General features: G+C 31.8%; 3 protein-coding genes across 5 annotated transcripts; 2 read left to right on the forward strand and 1 right to left on the reverse strand.

Moving 5' to 3' along the window:
- The first annotated feature begins 2087 nt into the window (after positions 1–2087).
- LOC113551218 (zinc finger protein 572-like) lies at positions 2088–11759 on the forward strand. 2 transcript variants are annotated; one of them, XM_026953328.1, is made up of 6 exons: positions 2088–2293; positions 9219–9365; positions 9452–9659; positions 9724–9839; positions 9923–10456; positions 10593–11759. In XM_026953328.1, the coding sequence occupies exons 2-6, from the start codon at positions 9219–9221 to the stop codon at positions 10710–10712; spliced, it is 1125 nt and encodes a 374-aa protein (XP_026809129.1). In that variant the 5' UTR covers positions 2088–2293; the 3' UTR covers positions 10713–11759. The 2 variants fall into 2 exon arrangements, with proteins under 2 accessions (XP_026809129.1, XP_026809130.1); XM_026953329.1 differs by having other exon boundaries at positions 9923–10442; positions 10593–10715.
- Positions 11760–11979: 220 nt separating this feature from the next.
- LOC113551217 (probable G-protein coupled receptor CG31760) lies at positions 11980–19885 on the reverse strand. 2 transcript variants are annotated; one of them, XM_026953327.1, is made up of 8 exons: positions 19607–19885; positions 19282–19492; positions 18105–18319; positions 17872–17983; positions 16026–16176; positions 13793–14120; positions 13347–13485; positions 11980–12545 (listed from the first exon to the last, which is right to left on the reverse strand). In XM_026953327.1, exons 1-8 carry the CDS (start codon positions 19848–19850, stop codon positions 12107–12109), a joined length of 1839 nt encoding a protein of 612 aa, XP_026809128.1. In that variant the 5' UTR covers positions 19851–19885; the 3' UTR covers positions 11980–12106. The 2 variants fall into 2 exon arrangements, with proteins under 2 accessions (XP_026809128.1, XP_026809127.1); XM_026953326.1 differs by having other exon boundaries at positions 11982–12545; positions 16026–16179.
- Positions 16455–17065, forward strand: LOC113551219 (protein GVQW3-like). The gene is made up of 2 exons (XM_026953330.1): positions 16455–16730; positions 16791–17065. Exons 1-2 carry the CDS (start codon positions 16484–16486, stop codon positions 17063–17065), a joined length of 522 nt encoding a protein of 173 aa, XP_026809131.1. The 5' UTR covers positions 16455–16483.
- Positions 19886–20281: the final 396 nt, after the last annotated feature.

A 20281-nucleotide genomic window follows, 5' to 3' on the forward strand; every position in this document is an offset into this window, starting at 1 on the left:
CGTAACTATGTAAAATAATATAATTTTTAGACACCCATAGCTCGTTTTAAAATTGAATTATCGATAATAGTCAAAGATGTTTCCTAGATAACATTTTAAACTTTAAATTTGATAATAAGTACATTCATTCTAATATTTAAAGTTTAAATTATCAACATCAACTTGGTTCTGCTACAATGTTGTACACTTGTACCTTTGACAGTAATAAGGCAGCGAGTACCTCGTCCTCTTAATAAAATCAAATCATGGTTATATGTTTACAATATTATGTATATAATATAATAATAATAATAATGCGTTGCATTTATTGCAGTGGAATGTTGACTGTGGATTCACTACACATACATACCTCATTACACTTTGGTAATACGCTTTGATGAGATTTTAGGTCTACGTACCAGTGTGCCACGAAACTAAACTGAGTAATCATCCCTTTGCAACTTGCAATAGTCTCGTACTACTAACAATGATTTTTTTTAATATATAAATACATTGATAGTAATGAATCATATAAAATGTTTTTAGGTACCTAAATATATATATATATCTCAAGCATTATTTATAAACACTCCAAGTGGTGAAACAAAATTCGAATTATGAAGGTTTTTGAGTTAACCTAACCTTATCACTTGACTTAAATAAGTAAGTTCATGATATTTAGAAAATAGTCCGTCTCATCTCTCGCGAGTAGTGGGTACACACATGACTCAGAAAAACGCAGATAGAGATCGAATCATTAAAATAATATATTGTTATCGAGAAGTGTTTTTCAAGACTGAGACATACAAACACCTTAATAAAATATGTTCAAATGTAAATTACATAATTAAGACACAAAAAGTAATATTATTAATGGATTTCATCTACATGCTGGCTTTACGTCAAGTACAAGGTTCGATATTAAATTTTCGAAATTATTTTATTTATAATGGCTCATGGGGTGTAAATTGTTTTTACAAACCTAATCTCTCATTGTATTATTGTTACGTTTTACATTTTTACATTATATGCTATTCATTTTAACATAACGAAACGGCCGAACTCGATACGAATACCTGAGCGCTTAGGCCTACTACACTGTCTACACAGTATAGTCAATCTGCGATCTAATAACCTATGGCTGGGGTTAACTAACATCGTCATACACGCAGATTACAAGTCGCTGCGCGATATTTCATAAACATTCATCACATCCTTATCTTGTTAATTATTTACTGCCTGCGAATCGATAAGTATTATATGCGATACCGTTAGTCTGCATGCAATATCGGTCAGTCGCCTGCATGCAGCATAATATAGATATGTAATACTATTATTATGACCAACACCATAATAATTATACAAGTATACAACACAACAACGCAGAACACGGTTATACCTTATACCAGTTATACCGAGTAATTTTGTTATAGTCGACCGTGCCGATCACCCCCTATGACCACGTCCGTGCTGCAAGTACGACCCCGGGGAAAATGTTTGCCCCCTCGTCGGGCACGTCACTGCACGTCGAGCCAGCGGACTGGAAAACCGGTTATAAGTGCGCCTCCCCGAAAATCGCCGCCGCCGCCGACTTTCCGACACCGGTCGGAGGGGCGTGGGCGTTTAGGGTCGTCGTCGTCGTCGTCGTCATCGTCGGAGGGGTTCGGGCGAGTCCGGACCCTTTGTACCCGTTGCCGCCGCCGCGTGCACCTGCCACCGTCCGAGTGTACGTGTATGTGTTTGTGTGTGTGTGTGTGTGGGTATAATACGTGTGTATGTGTGTGTGTGCGCGTGTGTTTGAGCGCGGGCGCGCGCGCGTTTGTGTGTGTTGTGTACAGGCGCCAAGTCTCCGCAGTCCATTTGAGGGGGCCCCCTCCGCCACGGTTGTCGGTGAAGGGTGTGGGAGGGGGATCTCCGGTTGGTGTGCGTGCGTGTGAGCGTCAGCGCGGGCGGTAGAGGGGACGGCGTATAGAGCCGCGTGCGTCACATGACGTCACGGCCGCCGACCCGTACCCTAGAGGGGGTTGCCGGCGGCCGAACCACAGTGGGCACGTACGTTCGGCGGCGGCGGCGGCGGCGGTGGTGAAATTCAGTAACGTTCTCGACGTGTGCGAATCGTGTCACGCGCGTTCCGCCGACGTCCGCCCGCCCACCAGCCTGTCTGCCGCCGCAAACGCCTCGCACCAGTTAAATTTGATCGGTTCGCGATATTATAATAATAATTGTTATCACAATATCAAATACCGTACAGTAATAATAATCGTCACTATACTAATATACCGTACAACCGTCGCCAGAGGAACTGCAAGAAGAGGTAATACCATTCAATATATTATTATAATAATTTATTATATTAAATAAAACGTTTTATTATTCACTATTATGTACTCTAAATGATAATGACACGCAATACAATGCACAGTGGTAGGGTATCATGTGGGTGTCTTCGTGGAATACTAGTCCGGAAATATCCTGTTGTAATGATAATGTTAATACACAGCGCGAAATATTGCGGGCACGGCTTAGGTATAGATACGCATGCATGACATAGACCAAGAATACCAACGCTCGGCATAATATTATTTACCCACGGAATCGGTAGACCGGCTATTTCCGGCGTAGACTGCGCATATTCCGGAGTTCGTAGATCATTGCATCCGACGGACGACTATAATACAACAGGTGAACCGGCAAGCGGCAGCACGTGTGCGTGTTATCACCGCACGATGCATTATTAATGTTAAAAAAACTATATTTTATCTCCACTACGGTTTGGATGCGAAGACTCCCGCACGGACAGTGGCACCGTGGTGGTTGTCCTAGGATGGCATGATATTAACATCTTGAGGCAACGGCGGCATACCCATCAGTGGACCGGTCCCCCCGAAACTGGTTTCGATTTTATTTTTTTTTTACCGCATCGTCCGTCAGTGACGACGGGGAACCCAGACCGTAATCATAATAATAATATAATCGCACGTATTATGTATATGAGGTGGTTTTGAGATGTCCACGGGTTACTATAATAACAATAATAAAATGTCAAGTCACACGACAAGGACGTTCGGATTTAGCTGTTATACAACACCGCCCGACGTGAAAATTGGCGCGCAAATTTTCTGTCCGAGCGAGCTCCGACATCTGAGACCATCATCATCATCGTGTATCTATCTAATGCGTCTTATGATCATATCATCGCCGTCTCTCTTCCCTTCGTTAATTGCCGAGTATAGTATAGTATATTGTACAGTCATATGATAACGACCTCCCACTTTATACATTTACCATATTATAAGTGTCATCCTTGTTATGAGTAAAGGGGGATAGCGAGAGGGATATATGCTAAACTACTATACTGTTGTTGGCCTTAGACGTGCTATTTCGCCACCAAAATCCACAGTCGCTGACCCATTTGTCATCGTAACAAATTTCCATTTATACGAGTAGGTCACTTGTTTCATTCATTACGAAATAATATTAATACAACAAATACGTATAAATGTCACAATTAAAGTATATTGTTCGAGCACTGAAATTTCCAACGAAATTGGACGATTGACACTACGAGTTTACTACTCGTACTGGCAGTAGTGCTTGTTCTCTTGGATTTGGTTCGAGTATACGACGCACTAATTGACGTGTTATTGGAATTCGTACTATCTACCTAATAGTATATCTACGCGACATTCGTGTTGCACTGTTGTGTTCGATATCCACTGCAGTCGACAACCAAGGTAAAATGGGTATAATTTATCGGAGACCTTGAAGTCGTGTCCAGAGCACTAAAACCTACGCGTATAATAATATTATCAAAAATTAAAAAATGGAGCAAATTTTTTTTTTCATTTATTTTATTTTTTACATTCTATATTATACATAACTGGTTTTACACGTCTATAGTACCTAATAATACTCGTATGTTATACGTTTGTCATATTCACCTCATTCGTATTTATTATAATCTAATTTATCAATAACATAATAGGTATAAACACTATAAACGTATGAACGGATTAATATTGTATTACCGTTAATGGTAATAATAAGTAATAAACTATAATAACTAATAACAATAGTATAGTGTTTACATGATATATAGCTACTGCCTACTAAATAAATGTTGAAATATTGTAAGGAATTTTAAATATATCAAAAGGGGTACTTATAATTTACATTTTATTTGTAATAAACTTTCATGACATATTATTGAAAACAGCGAAACTCTACTAAACTATTAAAAGTCCTATATCTGTCACGACAAGTCCCACTTTTGAAAAACTGATAAGCTAAAATACGTGCTAAGTATAAAAGTCAAACTTTAATATTAATATCCTTGTGGTTAACTTATTCTACTTTTAGAATCTTTTATCGTATCACCAGATTAGTTAGTACCTTAGTAAAGAATAATATAATAAGAATACTTTTCCTATGTAACGTGTAATAACGACATGAAACTATAGGCATCTAAATATTATTATATATTTAGTACTAAAAATATTAGGTATATGACTATTTTATAGATACAGTGTAATATCACTGTTTTCTATCTCCATTATCTAATATTCATACTATGTAGTATGAGCTAATTATATTAATTATTTTAATTTTAAAATATCTTCTTATATAAACTATTAATCCTAATTAAAACATTGTGTTTTCTTATAATATATTATATTGATATATTTAGTTCTCCGGATGTTATTATAATTTATTGTTGTATGATGTACGGACGCAAAAAAATGTAAATACATAGTTGGGTTTGAGTAAGTTGGGTAATGACTGTGAAAACGTCTTTGGTCAACATAAAAATGTATAATATATGAATAGGAAATAAAAGAAATGGAAGCTTATATCCTGCATAGATGTTTAAATGGAAAAATAAATCCTAACCTTCGGGGACTTTGGAAAAAACCCTTTCACGTATGCGTTTCATTAAGCACACTTTTTATATAATATATAATATACATGTAAAATTCGTCTAGATCATTTATGTGTGTGTATGTGTCTAATATGCATGGTTCTATCGTTTAGGATCACATGATTTAATATATTATATTAAATGTTTTTAAAAATTATGAGTATAATTAAAAAATTTCTTATTTTTTTATTAGTAAAAAATATTTCATTAAAGTAATGGGAGTTAGAACTAAATTTATTAGGAATTGGATCACACATTCAATTTTTATTTTTGAGTCATTGTAAATTTGTGATCTATGTTAAATAATATGATAAACATAAGCTAAACATCGTTTTGCTTGAATTTAATTTAGAATAAAATATGCGTAATATACTAATTACAACATTAAATAAACTTTCAATTTATTGTTTACTTATTGTTAAACAATAAATTACAACATTAATGTTGGTTTAATATTAAAAAAAAAAATTTTCTAACAATACGTCAATAGCTGTAGTGTCCGATTTTATTGAATAAAATTAGATTGTTTCAAATAATTGTACATATTAGTAAAAAAAAAAAAAGTAATAATCATTATTAATAAATTATATGTTAGATTATTGTCGGTAAAAACCTTATACATTTAATATTACAAACTTTTAAACATTATACAATTTTTTACTTTAACATTCAAGTATCACTATTAAAATTGTTAGATACTAATATGATATTAGTAATATCAAACAATTCAAAATGTGATTATTAAAATAATCTTTTGAATTCATTATTTTTTTGAACTACATAAGTATAAATAATATATTATATAAATTGAATTCATTTATTTCATAATAGAATAACTTGTTATGAGCTATATTTTTGTTACACATATACAAGCGCCAAGTATAATTTGACGTAGGTACATAATTTACATAATCAAAAATTTACTCTACTGAATACTGATTTCAAATTTAAATGAATATTCTAAAAATCTATTAAGTTGCTATTTATTCTAAATAAAAAAATGTATTTATATATAATGATATTCTAGTTGATCTAAAAATAATCGTCTGAATAAATTAATATTTACTGTTTACAATTCAAATTTAATCTAGGATTTTTTTTCTCTTCTGAAATCCTAAAAGTCTTTGATGATAATATATGAAGCTCTAAAACCGCGTTATATATAGCTTCGAAGGGAGCGTCCTACACGCACTTTCCTTACGGCTCGCAAACTTAATACCTGGAATCTCGCGTATAGGGGCTTCCTTCGAGGGTTTTTCTCTCTCCTCCCCTTCTATTTCTCGCTCAGCACTATATATATGAGCTGCGAGAGCGTTTTGGTCGCCGGGTCGATATTGTGTTTCACAACATCGTGGGGGAGATATATACGCATTCAGGGGTGCCGGTACGGACAAAACAAGACCCCTAGAGGGAAGTCCCTTATTCAACCCCCCTCCTGCCACTCCACCACTCTCTTACAAGCCCGGTAACCCCATCCACTAGCAGGAACCCCCCATCGTGGTGCCCGACCCCAGGCGACGTCGTATAACTGTTCCGCCCCGAAATACTGCTGCGAACGCTGGGTCTAAAAATACATGGCCTTCGGCTGCACTAATGTAAAAAAATGCTCGAGCTTTTATTTTTTTCACTCCAGACGTTACCAAGGCAACGTAAAAATTGTGGACATACTATTTTTGAGATATAATTTTCCTTTAAAAAGTTACCATCGAGTTTTTAATTAAATTATATTAAAATATGATTGGATAGATTATCATTTATCATTATCAATATGTGAATGAATTGTGCGTTGGTTACTGTCGCAATAATATGTTTTATATAATTGCACTTGCTTTAATACATTAGATAGACTATTTAATCTAGAAAAAAGTACAAACTAATCGTAAAAGAACTTTGTTTAAAACACTTGTAACGTATATAATAAATATAAATATTTATTTTATTTGTACATTAATACATAATAGTATATAAATAATTAAATATATTTGTACATCAAGACGTACTGCACTACCAATATATTTTCTAAACGGTTTTTAAATTGTATTTCTTCTTCCTCACTTTTTGTCTACTTGTCGGCTTTGCTTGTCTAAACATCCGGCAAGGGACAGCACGCTGTTCACTAATGATACCCATAGCTAGACATAACAAAAATAACAATTGCAGGTCATGAATTAAATACGTAGGTATGTAACTATACCTGGTTTTTTTTTGACACGGGATATCTACCACACGATTTGCCTTCAATAGACACCACCTACTGAGGTCGGACGTTTTTATTTATTTATTTTTTCTCGATTTAACAGAAATGTATAAATTGATTAATGGGCCAAATTTTTTCTGACTCTCCACAATAGTTTTACCCATCAAAAGACTAAATCCAAGAATTCTTCATCGAATGTTTTCTAAAAAAAAAAATCATACTTTTCCATCATAGCTTTTGGTCCGCGTCCTTTTCGCCCCTCCAATTCACCCTCCGTAGTGTAGGCTCTCCCTGCATTATTTCATGCAATATTATCGACTGTGGATTCCCCCTTTACCCCCACTGAGTCACCAAGCAAAGGGTCTGTCCCCCTTGTTTTAATCCCCCTTTCACGCTGCCCCTCCCCACAACGCGCGCGCACATGCACACGCGCGCGCGTTCGCGTGTGTATATATATATATACGGGGCCCGCGCTTTTAACGATCGCTACGATGGTTCCCTCGTGGCAGTTCTCCCCCTCACTTTCTACCCCCTACACACACATGAACAAAAAAAAATTATATCAAGCTAAAAAAGGGTTGCTGAACTGCTAGATTGAAGAGCCAAGTTCAGTATCACTTGTTAGTATAATGACGATAATCAAACGTCATGTAACTCAATGAATAATGGAAGACTACGTGATATTATACTTGAAGCTTTAACACGCTGTAATATCTTACGTTGTAATTTTATTTTACATTCAAACATATTTGTAACCAATTTCATTTTTAATAGTTGGTTCATTCAACATAAAAATCATACCTTATTATATTGATTATTCAACAGTTTTAAAATATAGAATGTAGAATCTTTCGATTTAAAATAGTTAATTTATATGTTATTGAATGTTGACGTATTATACAATGATAATAGATAAAATAAAACGTTTGTTTCAACATCAGAAAATGTTTGCTAATATGTTACCTCAATCACTTGATCAAATATAAATCATAATGTAAATAAATAGCTAATCTCTACAAAATATTTTATCAATATAAAATCACGAACATTAAAATTAGTATTTTTATACAATAATAACATAATTAATTAATAACTAATTATACATTTTACAATTGAATAATTATTGTAATATTTTTCTATTAACAATTTAGTAAAAATCTAGATTTAGCATCGATCTTAATTTTTTTTTTCCCACATTGACGGTCGGACAAAAATTACTAATTATACAAGCTCCATTTCTTTGGTTTTAGGTTTTAAAACTAACTTCGGGGGGAGACGGTTGATTTTCTATAATCATTCAGCTGTATATATTTTCGTGAATGTTTTTAAACTGTAGCTATACTGCGTTAGTGCGCACATGCGGGACCCTCGCTAAGGTTTTATAATGTTGCCCCATAGTCAGGACGTGCATGCAGCAGGTCTATCCAAAAAGGTCCGGCTCCCCCGCCTGTAGCGTGCCCGCCCCCAACCATACACTCGTCCCTTTCCGCCAGCATACGACGTATATATGCGTCGCGCTTGTGTACGTGTGTATGTATGAGTGAATATATACACAGATATATACATATACTAAATCCAAGGCCCCCCGGCATGATGCTCGGGTATACTTCGCAGGGGTGACCAAAATTCTAGTCAATGTTTCGTTTTGTTAAGCGTATAATATAACAACGAAACAACAATAATTATTTATATAAAATTAAAAACATTTTGTTTGGTATAATCGTGAAATTCATTACGGGAATTTCATATTATATCAAATTCGTATTTTGTATCAAAATATTTACATTTAATTACTTGGATATTATTAGAAATAATACACTTGTATACAATACAAATTAGGTAATTGAAAAACAATCTCCGAAAAATAGTTAATATCAAATTCTTAATATCCCTGCACTTTAATAATTGAAATAAATAGTGTGAGAATTAAAAAAAAAGTTTCCAATAACCGATAAAAAATTTCTATAAAAAAAATAAAATTAACGAAAACTTTGTCTATGTAAAAAACAAAAACAGAAATATTTGTAACATAATTGTTTAAAAGAAAATTAATGTATAGTTTATATTTTTATAAAATAAAAATAAAAATATGCTTATTAATATATGTGTATATATTTTTTTTAGATGACTAACGATATGGAAGTCGGCAATAAATCATTTCATCTCCGGTGGAATAATCATTTGGAAAATTTACGCGCCTTGTTCGAATGTCTATTTAACGAACAAATTCTTGTCGATGTAACAATTGCTTGTCAAGATGGCCTATTAAGGGTATATAATTCACAATAATTTTAAATTAATAATTTAAGTGATCCTAATAATCCTTGACCTCAATATTTTATGGTTTTTATGTTTAGGCGCATAAGCTAATCTTGTCTGCGTGCAGTCCATACTTTGAGACAATTTTTCAAGAAAATCCGTGTAAACATCCTACGGTTATAATGAGAGGTGTTACTTTACATGAGATGCAGAGTCTGTGCCAGTATATGTATGTAGGTTCCGTTGAAGTACAAGAAAACAGTTTGAGTTCTCTTTTAAAAGTCGCTAGAGAGCTACAAATTAAAGGTTAATTAAAAAATATTTAATTTCAAATTAAAAAAAAATATTTAACATAATAATTTATTTTTAGGTTTGTCAGAAAAAACTGTATCCAACGATCAACCGAAACATAAGCCAACATTCAATTATACACCAATTAAATCATCTGAAACTTCCGACCAAGATGCTAGTAATAAGTTTGAAATGGTAAATTATTTAATGATATAATATTGGTTACAAAATTTAAATGAATATGCAGTAAAATAAAATATATTTTGTTTTTTGTGTAGACAAATGGTAGCACCAGTTCAATTGAAACCGATTCCAGGACATTCCAAGTACCATGTGAAGATGATTCGTCAGATAATAATACATCTTTCGAGCACTCAGCTATGTTAAGCCCACAAGTTATGATGGATGAGCATACGGACGAAAACAAACCCACAATATTGTCGCAACCCAAGTACCAGCCGACCCATGTAGATTTTCAAGCCTTTTTGGAGGCCCAAAACAAAGTTAACCTAACCGGCTCTGTCGAGTGCCCAACGTGCCAACGGACATTCCTGAATAAACAAAACTTGAGGCGTCATATGCAAACCCATTCCGGACTGAAACCACATCAATGTTCATTTTGCAATCTGTCGTTTTTGAGACTATCACATTTGCAACGTCACCACAGGACACATACTGGAGAACGACCATTCATGTGCACAGAGTGTCCAAAGAGTTTCTCGAGGTCAGACAAGTTAAGATATCACATTATGCAGCAGCACGCCACCATGGCTCACCTTCCTGGACCTAAGCAGAGAGGTAGACCAAAAAAGGTCAGCATACTGAAAACTGTATACTGGGACACTGGTCGAATAATGAACACCAGTGTCTTGTGCAAACAATTTTTAATCGTATGCACAAATTTCTGTTTTTTATTAATAATAGTTTATATGTCTGTGTGTGTTATAGTTTGATTCGCCACCCAGCAACGTGGATGTGACAATGGTAGCAAATATTCAAAATTTTGAAGAGCAATGTGTTCCAGCACCTGTGCAGGAGTTACAAGAGCCATTGAATTTGGCTCATTAGATCTCTAAACATCTTTGAAATGTTTTTTTTTTCTTTTTTTGTAAATTTTTTGTTCAAATTATTGTGTTCTTTACTTATAATTTATTTTAGCGTGTTTGGTTTAATTCTCATGTAAATAATTAATGAGTTAAATTATAGATTGTATAAACTAAAGATAGATGCCACCATTTAGATAGTGCATCATTTAGCAAATCTATTTTATTGATTTTAAAAATTGTCTACTTGTAAATTTGGGTTTTAAAATCTAATGCTATTATATGAAGAATAAATATTATATAAGTACATCATATTATACAGTATTAAATGTAGGCTTTTCACGGATGGATCCAAGGGTTTAAGCTCATACAATACATACATATATACGCATTTCCATGATTATTTAATCTAATTAATAAATTACCTATACAGGTAATTAACTAAATTATATATTACATTATTTCTAAATGATAATTTAACAATAAATGCGAGCAATGAAGTTGGTACTTATATTTTATTTAAAAATATACAAAATAAATATTTGTGTGTCTTACACTCAAATGAATGCAACCCCTGAGAGAGTTTTGCTCTGGATCTGTCTCTATCGTGTTCTGTTTATAGTTTATTTAATTTATGTCATTTGGCATAAATCTAGCATCTATCAACAGGGCACGATAGAGACAGATCCAGAGCAATTAAGTTTTTATGGATATTCTGGATCACATAAAACACTTTTACTGTAATTACAACAACTTATACGTATTGTATTATAGATTTTTTTATTTACCATGATGTAGTTGTAGTATCATTGTGTCAAAAAATAATTGTGTAATTTTACCGTTTGAATTTCTTATCGACAATTTTGTATTTTATATTTAGTATTTAGTCCTAAAAACATACATATTTCTCTTACTAATGACTAAAGTATATCACAATATTGTTACTCCAACTTAACCATATAATTACAAATCACAATCAAAACTACACATAATCTGGTATTGTTTGTCTCCACTCTTTGAATTTGGATTATTTTTTATTGTTAGTTGTATTTTACATAATGATAAACTGACATTTGGGATAAATATTTTTTTTATTAAAAATAATATCTACATAAGACTGATAAAAACAGAAATGTAAAATAATATAACCATTTGTATGCAATAGAATCAAACTTACCAGAACCATTGATGTTTATTTATTATTATTTTTTTTTCAACAAAAATTAGCGATTAATTGTATTAGATCGTTATGTATTAAAATATTTTAATTTTAAACATATTTATAAATTGAATTGTATTACCTATATGTGTGTATGTACCTATACACAAATTGTTTGTCTTTTTTTTTATGTAATTGTAAAGTAAATATTTTATTAATAATTAAAATTCTGTATTTCCTTTTACAGCTTGTATATAGTTTTAAGAGCTTGTTGAAGGGGCTAAACAGCTATTAGATCCCAGACTTTTGAAAAAACTACCAGTTTTACTTGTAGGGCTCTGTTGATTTGAAGTAATTGGATTGCAACTCTGGCAACCATTCTTCTTCAGGTGTCTGTTGTTCACATGCATTAGTGAATTCTTCAATAGACCTATTTGTGTTGCTAATTTGAATATTTCTTCTTTAAGTTCTTCATTTTCTGTCTGTAAATCGCTAGTTTCTTCGCAAATATCATTCATTTCATATGATACTAGGCCTTTTGCTTGATGCTTGTTGTCCCAATGATCACCTTGGCCGTTCAATACTCTTACCACTTTTGAACCGAACACTAAAGCTATGGTCACTGAAGTGCTCAATTGAGTTCGGATGAATCCTAATGTGTATTTGAAATTGGGACCAATGTCGGGAAACAGAAAAAAGCTAAATAAATAACAAAATTAAATTACAAATTACTATTTAGCATCTACCTAAAACAGATTTACAACCATTAATTCAATATCCAGAGCCCTACTAGTTAGTAATTACATAGTACGGTACTTATGGCTTAAACAACAATACATTAAAATAGGTACCTACTAATGATCAAACCACAATACATGGTTCAATGTATAATGAATACTATTGAAATATTAAAGTTTTAAAATATCATTTGTAATAAGTACTTGATAAAATATAAGTGTTTGTATTGATATATTAGTATGTAATAACACTAATAACTAATAATTAATACCATTAACTACCAATATAATGTTTATGCATTTTGTTTATAAACAATTCAAATCAATTTCCTTAATTTAATATTATGAGAGCAATAAAATAAAATATGCACCAAACAACAGTAATAACTTATAAATTATATTCATGTTCATGAATCAATTACGCATTATAATAGACATGTTATCTATTTAGTAGGCATGTATAAACTTAATTTTTGTGCAAATTTCTTTTTGAGGTATTAAAAGTTAGTCTAGAGACTAACAAAATGAATAATGAAAGAAGAAAATGGAAATATATTGCATTTATAGAACTTATTGTTTTGGGGACGCTACAACTTATAAAATATGTTATTTAGTAACTTGGTTATTTTATAAAATGAAATAGACCGTCAGTCAAATATTTTTCGAGTTGGACTCTGCAGAAAACAATGGCCATTACAAAATATATGGCAAAAGAAAATTGTTTACACTGATAAGCATTAATCGTTATTGGTTAATATCTTACTGTATCGTCATCATTATGATGTTCACTATGAATATGTTGTAGATAGCAAAGTTGATGGACTGCGCTTCATTGTAAAATGACTCTGCGTTCCGCACGACGTAACATACCCGAACTCCCCATGCCAAGAACAGCACTTCTCCTATATTAGTCATATCGACATCACATTACAGTTACCTATACTGTTGTCATCATTGTAATTTTATATGTGCGTATATTTCACTATTTCCACTGAATCTGAAAAATGGACATTTTCCTCCCACTATTTCGGACAAGTATAGTTATTCGTAGTAGGTCTGTGATTAACTAAATCGGAGTTTACTTTTCGGTCCGTCGTTTGGATAGGATAAGTTTGGTTACAGCAAAAATATCACTCTGGAGAAAAATGTCCTAATTTCCGGGTACTCACATTATTTATTATTAATATTAATAAGCAAAATTTAGCGCACCAGCCGCTAGACAATAGTCCCACCAATCGTTCGAACACCTCCAAAATCTCAGATTCGTTTCCGTTTCCTTTTCCAATACTGCTTGGGGTGGGTCGCTGAGAGTCCAAGCTCCCATATATACCAATATTATCACTAATATCGGGGTCATCCACTGCAACAGCTGTTTGTCAGTGAGCTTCAATTTGTGTGCTGATTTTACCCTGTATGTCAGCGACACCCTCCAAGTCTTCATTAACAACGCCGAGTACGTTATACAAAATCCAAAATGTCGTGTCCACTTTGTAGCTACACACAGCTGTTGAGTGCATTCAGGAAACATAATTCCCATCTATACAACAAAATATAATATTATTATTGATATACGTACAAATATTGTAATATTTAGTTCATTGGCGTACCTTTGGCTTACGCGAACCCCCGTCCCCCGGTGCTCAGTATAATAATTATTCAAATTATAAATTATACATGAGAATTGAGGACAATTTGTTTTTATAATTTTTTTTTCTTTTTCATCTTTTTCTAGCATTGGGTATACATTTTTTTATTACATTATAAAATGTATGCTAATAAATGAGTTTTAAAAACTCACTATTATATTTATAATTTTGAAAGTACCTAACTAAATGTTAATTAATTCTGGGGTCTGGGCATCATTTCTATGTTTTAATTTTAATACGGTGTTTTCTCATATTTTCTGTATAATTGAAATAAAAATAATTTATACGGTTTTCCTTAAAACGTATACGCTTTATAGTAATTTAATATTTTTTTTTACAGTTTTCTTATGCATCTATGATATTAGGTACCTATATAGATTGAAAATGTACCAACCCTCGAAAATGGATTATGAACGTTTGTGTAAACTAACGCTATTTCCTATTGGCTATTACATATTATTAACATATTATAATAAGGAAATATGCAATAGCTATATCAATGAATTATATTATAATATATATATAATATTTAATAGATTTGAAAAAATGATCAAAATTTTATTTTATTCAATTAATTTAATTTATGTTTTGTTTTGAATTAAATAATTAGAATATTAATAACTTAATACATTAAAGAAACACCATATTATATTATAATTTATATACAATTATAAGCTATGTATTCTTTACAATAAATATTTGTAATGTATTTACTTTAATTTTTAACAAAATCTAAGGACCTTTGAGAACAAAATTTTAAGAACAACGCGTGTAGTACCGTATTTGGTATTGTGTTAAGCTACTGAGGAAGAAAAAATAACGCGAAAAAAAAAGAGAAATCATAAATCATATACAAAAATTAATCTTTGTTTCTAATAATGATTTATATTATATTATACTTATATAATTACGATTCATTTCATTTCCTTAATACAATTAATTGAACTAATTTTAAACGTAAACATAATATTAGTAATATATCATTTCCACCGTTCATAATAAAATATTTTGTCATAGCTGGAACTTAAAACATTTGAAAAATAAAATTGTGGTAACCAATTTTTATAACATAGATAATAATAATTATAGGTAAATCATAATTGTGCTAAATTTTTTAGCTAAAGCCCTTTAGGTTGTTAAATTGAAAATTTTATGAATGACTTACTACTAAGCTATATAATAATATGCAATTTTAATATTTTTAACGAAGTTTATCAAATATTTGAACTTCAGACGGTTATACAGAATGCAGCAGAACAAACTGTAAAATATTGAAAGTCTATTAAAAAAGAACTAAGTAACTTACAGAAATGAGGTTTCTTTAATTTTTTTCGGTACATCATGCCGTTTTATACATTGAGTATAAATGTATAATAACGTTAATGTCCATGTACTTTTAATATTTTGTCTACATTTCTATAAAAAAAACTTATAAAATATATCGGATTAATGTGATACAAGAATGTTTCAAATTTTAATCGCGAATTAAAAATGTTATCAAACATGCATCGAAAAACCAATATAAATTAAAAATGTAATATGCCTATAAATTATACGTAATTGTTACATGAATAATTTAAAATTATAGTCTAAATATTTTGAAAATTTAGTCGTCGATAAAAGGTTCAATTATCTACGATTATTTCATTTTGAATTAATACAGAAAAATTAAATTGATTTTACATTAAATCATTCTAACATTCCTATATTCATTTTAATATTCCAATGAAACCATGATATACCTATATCTGAGATCAAAATATATATTTGAACCTTATATTTTTTATTATATTTACTTCTGAATACATAATAATGCAACCAATCAACGTGATTATTAGAAACGTCGGACTTGCTATTCGGAACACTTTAATTCGCCGGTTCTTGTGGACGAACCATATCAATATTACGGTAGATATAATACAGACAATCGTAATGCCGAGAAACGTGCTTCTGAAATACATCGAATGACATAAATATTGCCAGTTTTTACTTTATACTATAAAATATAATGATATAAAGTGTAAGAAAAAACTGACAAATGTAATTAACAAACTATATACGAGGTCTAATCAAAAAGTATCGAGACTGATACGATTAATCGTAAACCAGTTTGAGTATGAACTTGCATGTGCTATATTAATCTAACTTTATATGTTGGGAAAATATATTAGACATAGATTAGATTAAAATTGTTTCAGTCGGCTTCTAGGTGCGATTAAGTCAAGTATGTTTTTACGTCCCGTCGGATTTCATAATGAGCGAAAATACAGAACAACGAGTGTGCATTAAATTTTGCCATAAACTGGGAAAAACGGCTACTGAAACCTACCAAATGTTATTGTTAGCTTATGGAGATGAAACCATGTCCCGTGCTCGCGTTTTTGAATGGTTTAAACGATTTAAAGAGGGTAGAACAACTGTTGAAAGTGATGAACGTGAAGGACGCCCATCAACAAGCCGCAATGAGGAAATGATACAAAAAATACGAACAGCAATACGAGGTAACCGTCGTTTGACAATTATGGAACTTAGTAATGAGTTTCAAATTTCATTTGGATCAGTTCAAACCATATTGACGACTGATTTAGACATGAGAAGAGTTGCAGCCAAATTTGTACCAAAACTGCTCTCAGGTGAGCAAAAAGAAAATCGAAAACAGATCGCCACTGATTTGCTAGAGTGTTCCGAATCTGATGATTTTTTTTTAAAATCAATTATAACTGGTGACGAGACTTGGGTATATGACTACGATCCAGAAACAAAGGTACAATCTTCGCAGTGGAAGACACTTGATTCACCACGACCAAAAAAGCTCGTCAAGTTCGGAGTCAAGTGAAGGTCATGTTGACCGTTTTTTTTGACTACCAAGGTGTTGTTCATCATGAGTATGCTCCTAAAGGACAGACTATAACAAAGGAGTACTACATTGATGTTCTTCGCCGTTTACGAGACGCTGTACGAAGAAAAAGACCCGAGTTTAAAGAGTCTGGTAGTTGGAAATTGCATCACGATAATGCACCAGCCCATTCAGCCCATGTTGTGCAGCAGTTTTTGGCTAAACATGGTATCCCAGTTGTTTCTCAACCCCCCTATTCACCAGACCTAGCTCCATGTGATTTTTTTTTATTCCCAAAAATAAAAATGGCGCTTAAGGGTAAACGTTTTCAAGATGTAGATGAAATAAAACAAAATGCGACGGAGCAGCTACGAGGAGTTTCTAAAAATGACTTCCACAGGTGTTTTCAAAAATGGCAGGAACGTTGGAGAACATGTATGGACTCAGAAGGAGCATACTTTGAAGGAGATTGAATGTAAATAACTTTATCTAATATATTTTTTTTTTTTTTTAAACAGTCTCGATACTTTTTGATTAGACCTCGTATATATATATAATATTATAGTGATTACTTTTTTTCTTAGTATGATTATTTTTTTTTCTTTATACTAAGATTTAATAAATGATAATAAATTATACTGAAAATATTGATTTGAATAAAAAACTAAAAATGTAGTTTAAGTTTGTCAAGTCTCTATGACAATGTATGTGTACAATGTGCTACGCATAGCTTACACTGTATAATAGCCAATAGGTGCTCTGTATTGTACGCATATATTTTTTGACTCTTCTCTCTAATCACTCACCTCTGAGTCCACATGAATTTGGCCATACAGCTCTCGGGTCCATCGCAAACGTCGCATCCTTCCCAGCACTTATGACACGAATATTTATTATTGATTTCTTCCAGCGAAGCCACTGAACAATAACGTACACAGTTTAACAGTTACATATTACACGCGATACTCGTCGTTGCGCATTGTTCTATCGTTTTGAATAATCATGATCATAATTGTTATTGTATTATGGCAATACTCACTTTCAACTAGTGCCCCGTCAAACTTGGAGAGTGCCGAATAATATCCCGGTCTGCATACGCACCAGTAATTTCCAGCTGCAAACGGCCGATCGCCCGGCCTGTAAGTACAGTAGGTAGTATGGTGACACCTGTTTGTACCGTTGAATGCATTTGGTTCTTCTGACTTGTCGCACTGATCGATCGTCACTGCCGACAAATTGGCTTCAACTATAACACTGTGCGAAACGTATCAAAATTCGCTAGACTGTATTCTATAAATACATATATAATATATATTATAATATAGTACCACTCGTTTTTAATGAACGAGAAAGTTTTGAAATTATAATTATAATAATTAATAATATAAACATTTTCACGTAAAATTATTACAATACGTTCAATATTTACTACTGATTTTTATATTTCTAATGATTTCAAAGCTATGCTTCAATTTTAATGTAATTTGACGTTATAATAATATAAACATGCACTTTATTATAGAGTTTGCGATAAAACAAACAACTTAATGTCTTAATACAATTGTATTGTAACCGAATGTAACGTCACATTAAACATTTGATAGAATCGAGTAAAATAATATAAGATTGTATAAACTCGTATAAATAAAAATAATTATTTTACAAATTATAATAAATTTAATTTATGACTCCTAATTTAGTACTGATTTTTCATCATAGTACTGCTATATTAGCTACCCTAACCTAATCGTTTAGTTTTAGATACAATAATGAGTAATGACGTCAATGAATGATTTTAATTTTGTATAACGATATACGATATACTTGTCAAATTTTCGTGCATCATTCAATCATTGCAATTAAAATAACTTCCGTGTCATATCAGTATATCACACAGGTGTATTTTACTTAAATTGTTTCAATATTTAAAAATATATTAAAGCATATTATAGGTAATACATTCAAATTACAATTTAGCTAAGTTTGTGTTTTAAATTTTCTAACTTTACTTTTTATAATAATTTTGATCTAAATATATCATTTTTAAAATAATCATTAATAATATTAGATACTTAAATGTTATACCTGCTTATGATACATTATAATTTATAATTAATAATTATTATAGAATAATATGTAACCAAAAAAATAATTATAAATATTCAAATATAATTATTATTTATAATTATAATTGTTGAATAGCGTTAGTAACCCACGTGATTTCATTTTCAAAATTGACTTCTACATGTTCTACAAAACTGTTATCGTCACACCTCCAATGCGTACTGTTGACTTTAGTTAAGATTGATGAGTATAAATTTCCTCGCTTTTTGAAAGACTTAATTTGTTGGTCTCCCGAATACACTTCAAGTAATATCAGCCCTGGTACCGAATTCCAGAGCCACTTGCAACCAGCTATTAGTAACTCTAAACAACGCGAACGAAAACTATTATATTGTGAACATTACGCATTTCGTATTTAAACACGATAATTACACTAATAAAGTGTACTTATGTATATTGTATAAGCTTTTAACTTACCACGCTTAATGCTCACATCTTGTTCGTCCAAAGAACGGATTAACGCTAATTTCGATTCTAAATTGGCCTTATGCCAAAACACCAGTGGCATATCATATTGGTCTTCGAAACAGTCGTAACTTATGTTTCCGACTGTCGACGTTCGAACCACATCGATGGGCTGCAGTTGCTCGTATGTTGAGCCGGAAGTAACTTCAAAGACATACGAAACTAAAACACTAAACTGTAACAAACGTGGTATCATCAGTACAATATGTCATTCCTGCAAGACTTAAATAATTCAACTGTTCCAGTTGAAATGTTCGAATCATTAAATTCACAGTAAAAATGAAACAAAGCCTTAATAATGTCCTTTCAATTAAAGCCATACATGTGGTGGGGAAATGAGAATAAGCGACTCGACAACAACTACATGTGGGCATGTGTCTACATATGCTGTAATATTATTTGTACTTCCATTATGCGCACGCGTGTGAGCGTCCCTGTTCTTTAGATAATAATAAAATTAATAATGTTATGGAACAAACGACCTTATATATTGTACTAATGACATTTTTCCTTAATTATTTTATTTTATTATATTTTACAGATAAATAAAGGAGATTTGATGTATTAAAGATAATATTTTTTTTTTTACAAGTATAAATTGTATTTTTCTGGTATTATCTATTACTG

Source organism: Rhopalosiphum maidis, chromosome 2, assembly GCF_003676215.2.
Source record: "Rhopalosiphum maidis isolate BTI-1 chromosome 2, ASM367621v3, whole genome shotgun sequence".
Lineage (NCBI taxonomy): Eukaryota > Metazoa > Arthropoda > Insecta > Hemiptera > Aphididae > Rhopalosiphum > Rhopalosiphum maidis.